General features: G+C 38.6%; 1 protein-coding gene across 3 annotated transcripts; it reads left to right on the forward strand.

Moving 5' to 3' along the window:
* The first annotated feature begins 7,490 nt into the window (after window positions 1-7,490).
* On the forward strand, window positions 7,491-10,745 carry LOC103721285 (transcription factor bHLH78-like). 3 transcript variants are annotated; one of them, XR_015977070.2, is made up of 8 exons: window positions 7,491-8,900; window positions 8,998-9,237; window positions 9,339-9,404; window positions 9,516-9,584; window positions 9,662-9,733; window positions 9,827-10,088; window positions 10,178-10,271; window positions 10,373-10,394. XR_015977070.2 is itself a non-coding variant. In XM_008811427.6 (8 exons), the coding sequence occupies exons 1-8, from the start codon at window positions 8,031-8,033 to the stop codon at window positions 10,408-10,410; spliced, it is 1,683 nt and encodes a 560-aa protein (XP_008809649.1). In that variant the 5' UTR covers window positions 7,491-8,030; the 3' UTR covers window positions 10,411-10,745. The 3 variants fall into 3 exon arrangements, 2 of the variants coding, with proteins under 2 accessions (XP_008809649.1, XP_008809650.1); XM_008811427.6 differs by having other exon boundaries at window positions 9,827-10,060; window positions 10,373-10,745; XM_008811428.6 differs by having other exon boundaries at window positions 9,827-10,060; window positions 10,368-10,651.
* The last annotated feature ends 1,394 nt before the right edge of the window (window positions 10,746-12,139 follow it).

The raw sequence follows: 12,139 nt of genomic DNA on the forward strand, positions 1-12,139 counted from the left end.
AATCCTTCCTATAGAAAACATTCTATCCACTTGAATAAACCCTCTGTGGTACTCGTGGATTATTTTCTAGCTCTACGACTCGTGTGATATATCTTATAATTATTCATGTAATCATGAAAAAGATATCTATGTATTAATTTATAAAGATATTTACAACAACTTGCAATTAGCTTTTAGGGCATATACTACTCTAACAAAAATCATATACATGATAGTGTTCGGATAACATAAGATCCTCTACTATTTAGTTATATTGATCAAAAATTTTAACATATAACAAATGGGTCATCCTGTCTTGTTTCACTAATTTCCTTCAAGGGCATATGGAGTGTAGCCTACAAAGCATAACAGGCATCCTAGAAAATGCACTAAGGTGATAAAAATTGGCTTGCGCCGCAAGCTCACCACACAAACCCAAAACAAAATAAAATCACCAGCTATGCAAAAAATTGTTATGTAATTATTCTTTGTATATTCATTTCTGTTTTTGGTTAGTTGAGTTGAACAAATGTCACTGTAACAAAATTATTTTTTATGGTGACTTATTCATGACAACATGGATTCTTATTGTGAAAAATATGCAATTTGTGATGATAATTAATCGTTGCCGCAAAAATTATAGCTTGGCAAAATAATTAATTTAGATGGTGATAGTTTAATAGTCTTGAAAAGCTGTGACTATAGTTTTTGGAGCCAAAACTTGCTGACAGAAATATTTTGGTGATCGAAATTTAAGTACTGTTATTAAAGTTTTCTACCATGAATATTGTTATCATAAAGGTTTCTGAGCTTTTTATGACAACAGTTTAATTGGTCGTCATTTATAATTGAGTTCTGTGACAATCTTTTTGTTGTTATGAAAACCTCTAAAGTTTTTGTGATGAACTTTATCATCGCCTAAAAATAATATTTTTGTGACAATTCTTTTTTGTCATCATCAAATTATTCCATTAGTATATATCAAATAAAATATTAAAACTCAATCTTTTAGTGATGAAAAAATATTTGTCATCATTAAAAAAATTTTGTGACAAGGAAAGTCATCATGAAAACTACAATTCTTTTGTGATAAGCAATTTTCTCATCACTATAAATGTTTGCACTTGAGAGATTTTTTTTTATTGTCATGTAAATGTAAATATATGAAGTAATTCGTGCACGAAGCCAAACCAAATTATTAAGTCTATCCGATTAACTATTTAAAAACTCTTCTTCTCACGCACAAAAACTGAAAGGGATGTAAAATTTATGATTTCGGACATTTCTAACTATTGATTAGGAATTTGAATTATCTTTTGCAACTTACTTATAGAGTTTAATGATTATTTATCACATTGTAGTAGGTATTCAGTTACATGAAATAAATATTAATTATGTTAAAATGAAGAACATTAATAGTTATTAAATGCAAACTTAGACGGTTGAGGCCAAAAGGATCGAGTCAAATATCAGTCGCACTTGGTTTATTCAAAATAAAAAATATAATATTAATATTAAAACATAAACATCTATATTCAAAATATAAAATATAATATTAAAACATAAACATCTATATCATATCTAATTTAAATACTAAAAGTTGAAAAAATTTAACAATAATTTATACTTCATAGATAAAGAGGTATCTATATGATATCCAAAGTTCCATATCGTTAAGAAAAATTGGATCTATAAATGTTCAATTATATACTTCTATAAGAACTCTTCCGATATAAGAAATAGGTTTTTGTGGTGCAAAGGACATATCAGATCACTTTATATTTGTAAGTAAATTCAACAAAATTGTTACACAATATTTTTTGAATAGATATATTTTATTATAGCAGTATTACAAGTTAATGAGTTGTTTTAATAGTTAAGAGGCTAAATCTACGTTCAACTGGTCAATGCTTTAAGGGAAGAGTTCTCTAGTTTATTATAAAATATTTTATTAAAGGAAAAGAATTAGCCTGAGTCACAGAACCCAGCCATTCCGGTTGGGCCATGTGGAACCCAATCATGTTTGAGTTTCCTATGGATTTAATAAAATGATTATATATTTTGTGACAACATATGTCACCAAAAGTAAGGGCTCTTGTGATAATATTTATTGTCACCAAATAACAAAGCATCATCACCATTGCTGATATTAAATGACATTATATATATATATATATATATATGGTACCAACTTTTCTTGTCACAAAAATAAGCATGTTTGATGATAACACAGTATCGTTATGAAAATCTTTAAGCTTTGTCATCATGAAAACGTATAGCTATGGAAGTATATATAACAGCCAAAATCACGTCATGAAAACATTTGGTGACGAGATTTTGGATTTTAGTATACTGACTTTTATCATCAAAAAAAAAAAAAAACATGTTTTACTTTAGTATTTATAGACCATACGTTTCTAGCCAATCGTGAACCATTAATTTATTGGCAATGTGCAAGAAAATGACTTCTAGTTAGAACCAAGGGACATGAGACCCGAGAAATTATACCCTACATTTCATGCACCACACTATGTGCATGCCGCCGATCACAGTTACCCATATTTGTAGGCTTTACTTGTCAGATGTTTACCTCAGTGTAGTACTATAGAAACGGGTGGCTATAATTATCGACATGCAGAACCAGGTGGTTCACGCTATTTCTCCATGAGACATTTAGTCTTGAATTGAAAAGACATGTAATAAAAGCTAAAGTGTTGCCGTCTGGGAAAGTGATATTGTTTATCCAATCCAAAGTGATGTTATCTTACCTTTCCCTTCCAACAAGCGTTCTTTCAAGTAGTCTGCATGCCGTCCATTAGATGGCACTATATTTATTGCCATGGACGAATTTGCAAGGATTTAAGTAGCTCTGCAAATATAGGTAAGTCTAGGAGCCAAGTTTCAGAGTCTAGGATCCAAGTTTCAGCTGGACCCTACTCCATACAAGAGTCAGAAGACTGGGAACTTCATTATTATTATTCAGTAAACAAAAAGAGAGGTTTTGTTTCAGGTGCTGGCGAGCATTATATGCCCATAATGGAAGAGAGGTTGCATTACCTACTGCCCATCACCTTCATGAATTCATTTTGTGGACAAATGGGGATGACAACCTAAAATGCCCCCTTTCCCCGTATTTTTCGGTGACTTCTAAATGCCCCATTTCACCATCCAAAAGAACCAAACCTCCAATTGTGCATGTCCATCATTCTCCAATTCATGCAGCAAGTAAAGTAGTCTTGATTTAGGTACTTGTGACTTATTTGAGTTCAAATGCTGGCTTCACCATCTTTCGTGTCCTCGATATTTTTCGAGAAATCTTACCCATCCTCTTCGCAAAAAGAGAATAATACAATATGATTGCTCTGGATGTCATGAAATATTTGATTTGTAGTAGGAAACTAAGAACCTATGTAACAGAGTTTTGGAATTGGCATATCTAATTAACTGTTTATTTTAATGTGAGAATGTTGATGATTTTAATTGCCCATTTGGTGTCTTCTTTTAATCTAAATCATTTGCATAACTAGGCACCTTTCTAATCTCTTTTTTTTTTTCTTACCCTGCTTCCTTGCATTCACTAACCTCTTCTATAAATCGATTTGTCTGCCTTGGTAATTCTTTGCTTTCCTTACCACTGATCTTGAATTAGATTTTACTTAAACTTCTGAGCCCATCGATCATCATAAAATTTTGCGGCTGACATTTAGTGCTACAGAGTGGATGGCATTACACATTTATTTCCAAGAAATAAATTTGTGTGTGATAGTAGAGGAAGAGGATTATTCAGCTGCCTCTGTAGTCATGTTCATAAAAAAAAATGGGGACAACATGCTTAGCTAATATCCTAGAGACATCCATTAACATGACACCTAATTCCTAATGCAAGATATCCTTGGAAGAAGTATGATAAAGGTTAATAGTGAGCCATTGTGGGCCTTTAACAGCAAGACCATCCATAGCTACTACTGCAATTAGCTATAATCGGTTGGATTCCATGTGTTTATGAGGATGAGAATTTTCTTATGACAATGCATGGTACCAGGTGACCATGCGAACTAACCTAAATAGAAAAGGTGGTCCTCTCAATCCAAATGAGTCATGAAGGGTCCTTTCCAACCTTGCTAGGAGGTTGGTAAGTGGTCCTAAAATACATGAGATATATAAGCATGGATGAATCCAAAAATATGCTACCTAAAGTAAATCATTTCACTATAAATGGTTAGCTGCGACTGCTTGAACCACCTAGGCCATGTGACAGCATCCATAAAAATACATCCAATGCGACCTTCGAGAAGGGGGAAGAAAACAAAAATCATAAATTTTCCTAGCTATGTGATCAATATTTCTAATCTATATTTACCTATTTCATCTTTCAAAACTTTTATACCGAAAGCTTCAAATGTATGAAATTTCTTGATAACATATTTTGTGGTGCTTATCTGAATCACTGCTAGGATGGTGCACCGAGGAATAAAATAAAAACCTACCTACAACTTAAGGGTAATGATGGAAGCACTTGCACAAGTTTAACTACTCAATATTAATCTCGGCCTAGCCCACCAAGAATCTAGGTCGAGATCACCAATGAGCTCTATGAAAGTGATTAGATGTGCAATTATAAGTGTGCCAAAAAAATCATCTGTGTGCGCAGTTTAGCTATATTGAGACTCTTGAACATGACACTGATTATTGAATAATGGAAAGTCCAGCATAAAATTGATTGGTTGAGGGCAAGTCACATTGTTGGAACTCCCTCAACTGTGCTCTTCTATAAAAGTGGTGAACGGCTTTTAACTAAAAATCAACCTAAAGTGCAATGAGAATTAACTCGAAAATAATAAAACCTTGCCCTTTTCATATCCACGTAGAAATCTATAGTTTAGGTTAGAAGGGACTTATGCTAATTCAACACAGACTTACCCGACCCAATCCAACCCAATACAAAAAATGCAACAATTTCACAACTTGATTTAAGATGTGTGGTCCAAACTCCAAACTACGCGAACGGCTGCTACACAACCAAAAGTATTCATAGGACAACTTTGATCACCACGGCATAATGAATCGACCCGCATCTATTAAATTCGATCTATTTGCAGCTCTAATGATTTGTCCTTAAGATCCAAAATAAAAGAAGCTTCTTCTCTATTATTGGCTTTGGACCTCCTATTTCGCACGTGTGGGTCCGCAGCGGGAAGAAGTGAACACGTGCGACAGATCTTTTTTAAAAGTTGTGAACAATATACAAAGGGGGATATTGACCGGCAGGATGGTGGCCATCTTTTCACCTGAATGAAAATTTTAAATTTTTGAGGGGTAAAACGGTCAGGTGAGAAATGGCCGGGAATGGTGGCCGCCTGGGGGTCTGAACCGGGCCATGGGAACCCGACCGGGGCCGGGTTAACCGGCGAAGGCAGGAATTGATTGCAATGATTGACCCGGGCATGAGGGGGACTAATTTAATATTTAAACCCCTAAAGTGTTAGTACTAATAGCCAACAAGTACATGATAAATTAATGATACCCTCCATTTGATTAACCTTTTATGCTCAAATACTATTTGATTAACATTTGATGCTTCCAATTCACTCTGACTTTTTAACCCCACTGGCCATTTCTTCCTTTGACTCCAATGATTGCAATGGATAGAAATTTCAAAAGTTTCCCATATTTCACCTTGGTTTTCGAAAAATAATATTTATTAATATTATTTTTTTTGCCAAACTATTAATAATAGTTTAAGTGGCAAATAGAAGGGGATGGGTGGACCATATTAGTTTGTTTATATTAAATTAGGTTATTCCATGAGGTAGAGTAGGAGGTGGGGGAGAAGGGGGATTGGTGGAAGGCCACCACCCCTCAAATCAAATATATGTATTTTACCTTCACTAGCATGTGCCTATCAACAGAAATCCAAAGGCACCGAGGATAGAATAGCATTAAGGGCACTATTAGACAACTATACATGAATGAATCTGGCTTGGTAACAACATACTTTAACCTTTTGCAAGTGCTCATAAATTTCTTTCAACTTTACTTTTATATGTTTCTTATCTTGCTCATTTCTTCTCCATTAGGGTAAAAGTAGACCGAAAAAAGCAATTAATCTTCTTATACAATATGAATGTCGGAAGCATGTTTACTCCTCGAGAATGATCCCGTTATAGTGCCTAGTCTACAAAGCTCTCTATTTTCCTACTAATTGAGCCACTACCATACCCAATCTCAGCATATAAATTTTCTATATTGATATTTTAAAATATTATCTTATAGTTGCAAATATAGATCAACTAGGAATTAGAATAATTTTTTGATATAATTCATTGTAGTAGTCATGGTTATGTCTTTCATAGACAAGACTTAACAAATGGCTACTTTTGTGCTTAGTTAGTCATGTATTTTATATGCTTGCCAGAAAATAAATACCAGCTATAGCCATATTACTCTTCTTTAACATTTTCAAAAAAATGCTTTACAGATTACTATTCTATGTCTTATAGTTGTTGTATTCTTAGCCAAATTTATCGATATCTTTGCTTGAATGACTACTTAAATGCTTTGATCATTACTTTTTACTCATTTGACTTGAGATCTTGATATTTTTAACTTAAATATCCAATCAAAATTTTTAATATAGCAAAAGCGTCAATTTTGCAAATTTATCCTAATAAATTTTTCAAATTGGTTTTCTAAAGATTTATCTACATAATTAGACCAAATTTTTTCTGTTCATAAATTTCTATATGGCAAAGTAAATTGAATTTCTTAATTTTTAAAGAAAAATGGAAGTTACCTCCTATATGGAGAAGACCCGACAACAATTAAGCGAAGATCATGGCAAATTAATACCTACACCATCTTATGAATTTCATTCATACTAACTAATATGTCAAATCTAACTCTTACCTCTTGTAATAAAACTTTTTTTTGAAATATTTTCTTAAATTACTAAAACTCTATTTTGTGCTTTGCACTTAAAAAGTTAATATACAAAATAACAAAATAGAAAAAAACAATCACTTGACTAGAGAGGCTTCTTTTTGCAACATTGGCTGAAAATAAGACAAAGCTTGGGTTAGGAGTCATAAAATTTCTATATACAAATAATCAATTTATCTATCTGGTATAATCATTCTAAATTTAATTCCAACACTTGCATATAGAATCACATTCAAAGGAAATAATACGCTCATATTGGAACAAACATACATATATTTTAGAGACAAAAAGAATGGTACAATAAATCCCACATACTATTTATAAAATCTTATTTTTGTCTATTAAATAAACACCTACATAGGTGCAACTTAATCTCCTATACTGACCAAGAAAAAGAAAAGTAAACTAATTTTTTTAAAAACAATCTGAAAATTAAACCTGCCAAAAATATTATTTATTTTTTTCAAAGTGCTGAAACCTAAAAATCACTTGTGGTCGTATTTCTATTTTTTCTAAAATAATATTTGCATTTCTTTTGTAACCTTTTCCCATTCTCTCTCCACTTCTTTTTCATCACTGCAGAAAGAAAACTTAAAACCCCCACCACCTACCTCTCTCTCTACACTCCACTCCCCTTCTCTTCCTCTTTTCTCCCCATCACAGCCTTTTCAAACCCCCCCTCCCTCTTCTCCTTCTCTCTCTCGCCTTTTTTTTTTTCTTCTCCTCCCTTCTCTCTCTCTCTGCAACAAAGCTGAGCTAATTCCCATAAGGGTTTACAGCAGTAGGGGGGACACGGCTTTCTTTGACGTTCAAGGCCCGGCATCTCCTCACCGCCGATCGCGGTGACACCATCTCTCTCTCTTCTCTATTTCCCTATTATATATATAAAGGTCAACAACTTCCTGTCCTCTCCTCTCTGTTTTCCACCACCACCCCTCCTCCCTGCTTCAAATCCCCCCCCTCCCCCTCTTCCCCACCTCCCCCCTTCCTCTCGCTCTCTCTCTTTCTCTCACGCGCTCGCGCCCCTTCCTCCCTTTCTTGCCCAGTTCTCTTATAAAAGTCTCACCTTTATCCATTTTGCGTGCTCTTATCCTCTTTTACAAGCCTTAGCAATGGAAAAGGAGAGATTTTTCAGCACCACACCCCCTCAAAATTGGCAAGCCGGCGAACCCCGGCTGCCGCCACCCCCGGAGATGACGTCCGTCCCCGCCGGCGACTGCTTCCTCAACCTCAACTGGGAGCAGGCGATCGAGCAGGGCACCCACCTCGACTCGGCTCTCTCCTCCCTCGTGTCGTCGCCGTCCTCCAACCCCACCACCGTGGCCGCCAACGACAGCGTCGTCATCCGGGAGCTCATCGGCCGCCTCGGAAGCATCTGCAACTCCGGCGAGATCTCGCCGACTTCTCGCTACCACGGCACCAACACCTCTTGTTACAGTACTCCCCTGAATTCCCCTCCCCAGCTTAATTTGTCCATGATGGAGGGCCGGGGAGGATTGCCGGTTTCCGGCAACATGGCGATGCCCGCCGCCCAACTGTCACCGTTTGCTGCCGACCCAGGGTTCGCCGAGCGGGCCGCGCGGTCATGCTTCGGAGGGAGGAGCTACGGCGGGTTGACCAGCCAGTTCGGGCCGTCGGAGACCGGCAAGCTGTCAAGGGTCTCGAGCAGCCAGTCTCTGATGGGAAGTGGGTCTCAGATGGACATTTCGGAGAATGGTAAGGAGACTGCAATGCAGGAGAGAGCCCAATTGGAGATGGGAATGAGGTCCAAGTTAGGGGGTAGGTTGTCGGGGTCTTCGACGCCGGACAATGGGGAATTCGGCAGCGGGCAGGAGGAATCATCGGCATCGGATCGGATCACAGCTGGTGGGGAAGCATCCTTGAGGGGCAACAGTGAGAACAATGCAAGGAAACGGAAGGCACCTCCAAAGGGGAAAGGAAAGGAGCCACCTTTGTCCTCCTCTGGCACGAATCCTCCCAAGGTAGGCTAAAGTTAGCTCTTTGTTCTTGTTTATCGGTTCAATTCCGTATGTAATTCGCTCTTCCAGCATCGTAAAGTTTGAGTTTTTTGAATTCCAGAGATCGGAGGAGGTGGATTCCAGTGCAAAGAGAAGTAAACCAGCTGAAACCAATGGAACCGACAAAGATGCAGCGGTTAAGCCGAAGGCCGAGCAGAATGGCGGTGCGAGCTCTAGTGGTGATTCTGGTCAAAAACAGGGGAAGGAGAATAATGCCAAGCCCCCCGAGCCTCCGAAAGATTATATCCATGTCAGGGCTCGAAGAGGCCAAGCCACCGATAGCCACAGCCTTGCGGAAAGGGTAAGCAGAAAGTGCTAATCTCAACTGATAAGCCATTCCTTTTGAGTTCTGCAATTGTCTTGACCTCTCTTTTGTCAATGCCTTCTTTCATAATTTACCAGGTTAGAAGAGAGAAGATCAGCGAAAGGATGAAATTGCTCCAAGATCTAGTGCCAGGCTGCAATAAGGTAAGACTTTTGTGCCAATGCTTGATCAGGAACTCCAATTGCCCATAAGCTTTTAGAGATCGTCGCTGTTTGATGAATAGAGTTTAAGCTTGAAACTTTTGGAAATTGTAGGTAACTGGCAAAGCAGTTATGCTTGATGAGATTATAAACTATGTGCAGTCATTGCAGCGCCAAGTTGAGGTATGCATGTCGATAATTTGCAAGATAACTCTCTGAGGAGGCTGAAATTTGATCTGAATTTAAATTTCTGGTTTCAGTTCCTTTCGATGAAGCTGGCGGCCGTGAATCCTCAGTTAGACTTCAATGTGGAAAATCTCCTCCCAAAAGATGTGAGCTTTTGTGATCTTGCCAGTTCTCATTCCAAATGCACCCATCAAAGTGGTTTCTTTCTGCCTTAAATTGGATTGCCTTTGTGAATTTAGATGCATCAAGCAAGTGGGCCTATGCCACCGCCGCCGCCGCCGCCGCTTTATCCATTAGATGCCTCAAGCACGGCATTCTCGTATGCTCACCAACCTCAGGGGGCATCTCTGCAGAGTGTTGTGACCAATGGCCTGGAGAACCAGTGCTCTTTAAACCCATTGGACTCCTCTCTGCATCGAAGTCTAAGCATGCAATTACCTCCCCTCGATGGCTTCGGGGATGCCACCTCTCCGGTAATAGTCTCGCCACTGAATTAACATGGTATATATTTTGCTTGCAGAGGATAGCCATAATATTATCTGTAGACTAGAATAGATAACATGTTAATAGAAGGAATGTTGTTTCCTCAGGTTGGGACTTTCTGGGAGGATGACCTCCAGAGTGTTGTTCAGATGGGATTTGGGCAGAGCCAGGAGAATGCATATTCCTCTCAGGGATTCCATGGTAATTGAATTAGAAGACCACTTCTGTCAAGTTGTTAGTCCATAATGGAGAAGGATTTTTGTGGGAAAAACTGATAATCTGCATATCGTATCTAAGTGCAGGTACAATTCACACAAATCACATGAAGATTGAACTCTAATTCTTTGAATTCAGAGTAAGAGAGACCTTTGTATATACCGAGATGTTGGTTCGAGACATCACAGGAAGCTTTGAACTAACAACCATTAGGTCTGAGCGCAAAATTTGTGCAAAGATTCCTTTGACACCAGTTGTAGGATCATAACCGGTGAGCGCGAGAGCAAGAAGAAATTCAGTATTATGATGTCGTATTGTATTATCATGAGAATACTATTAGTTCTTAGTTCATGATGTTTCTATCATTGTTCATTGCAATTCTCACATCCTCATTGCGTCTTTTGTGAGATGAATTTGGATGAGTGTTGGAAGATCTTAAGGATACTGTTACTGCCTTAATTTGTGGAAAAAATGAATTGCTTGCTCTGTAAACAGCTGTTGAAAGGACACAACTGGTCTCTTTCGAGCCTTGGATATGAATTGAAACAACCTACACCTTCTCCACTATAATACTAACTAGTTGAGCTGTATCAGCTGCAAGTTTGTGGAATCTAAACTCCTTTTCTTCCCTTTATACGTTACATGCCCTACCTAACACTGGAAACATACCTCCCACCGACCCCATTCTTTATTCGTCCAGCACCAATATAAGCTGTCCTCCAACGCTGGCTCGGTAGACAGCGCTGTTATGAGAGGAATAGCATCAAACCGACCAGGTTGGCAAATTTGAGTTCGACAAGGATCGGTCGGGCAAAAAAACCTTGTTTTAAAGTCCAATCTACTATAGCTTTACAGTTCATGGCGGATGAAAAGATGTTGGAACCGGACTCCAGAGTGGATTAGATTCCCTCAAGCACGGGTGGGGGGCATTTCTCAGAAAGTTCACAGTAACAAACCCAATATCGACACCCTTCTATTCCCCGCTCAGACCACCGGAATGCGGCCATTGATGGGACGGTACATCGAGCCCACCTGTCACCCACATGATTCCCATGTACCGCACCAATCCACGACTGCCACGGTAGACTGGTGATCTTAGCAGGGAATAGAGTGTTGCTGCGAAGCAGCTCTCTCTCTCTCTCTCTCTCCCCTCTAATCTGTTTGGTTCTAATCATCAGCTAGTTTGTCATGGTAAGTGTTTGAAGGCTTGCATGTAAACAACTGCCTCTGGCGATGCTTTTGTTGTCTGAAAGTACCCATATAGAGCTGAAGGCCATGAAAGGTTGCATGGCATTAACTCCTGCTGCCCTCTAATTTAGACAAGCATCATTTGGCTGTTCTCCTTTTGATTCAGAAGTCGACGCAGCTAATCATCACTGCATGTCTTCTTCTCTACTTCAACTTTCATAGAGCTTAAGGATCATCTCTCCACACTCTCATCCTCAGCCTGAGCTCAATACTTGGTTTGCGTTTGTACTCGATTTATGAGGCTGTTTTATGGGTATTTCCTGCGAGGGCTGGGGCCGACACCACTGCAACTTTCTCTGGTAGACAAACCTTGAGCTTTCGAGGTCAATACGGATGTCGAGGTGGTGGTCCAGAGTGATGGAAAAGAGAACAGTGAGGAGGTATGGAGATGAGTTTGTGGGGTAGAAATGATGATTACCTGGCCCATTAACCAGAATGCCGTAGTTCCCATCAGCTCCACATTGGTGATGTCCTCCCCCGCTTTCACCTCAACAAGCATTGCTTTTAACTCAGGCTGGTGGCAAAGCACAGGCTGTTAGGTATCATTGGCTTCACCAACCATCCGAATCAGTAAAACCGGCATTGCTACTTTCCAACTGCAAGTG

The sequence above is a fragment of the Phoenix dactylifera genome, chromosome 4, assembly GCF_051530095.1.
Source record: "Phoenix dactylifera cultivar Ajwa chromosome 4, Ajwa_hap1_PhDact_Kaust_v1.1, whole genome shotgun sequence".
In the NCBI taxonomy this organism is placed as follows: Eukaryota; Viridiplantae; Streptophyta; class Magnoliopsida; order Arecales; family Arecaceae; genus Phoenix; species Phoenix dactylifera.

Bases quoted from the DNA above. Each gene is read 5' to 3' on its own strand.
- LOC103721285 (XM_008811427.6), top strand. From the start codon at position 8,031: ATGGAAAAGGAGAGATTTTTCAGCACCACACCCCCTCAAAATTGGCAA. The intron at 8,901-8,997 runs GTAGGCTAAAGT...TTTGAATTCCAG, and splicing joins CTGGCACGAATCCTCCCAAG to AGATCGGAGGAGGTGGATTC. The intron at 9,734-9,826 runs GTGAGCTTTTGT...TTGTGAATTTAG, and splicing joins AAAATCTCCTCCCAAAAGAT to ATGCATCAAGCAAGTGGGCC.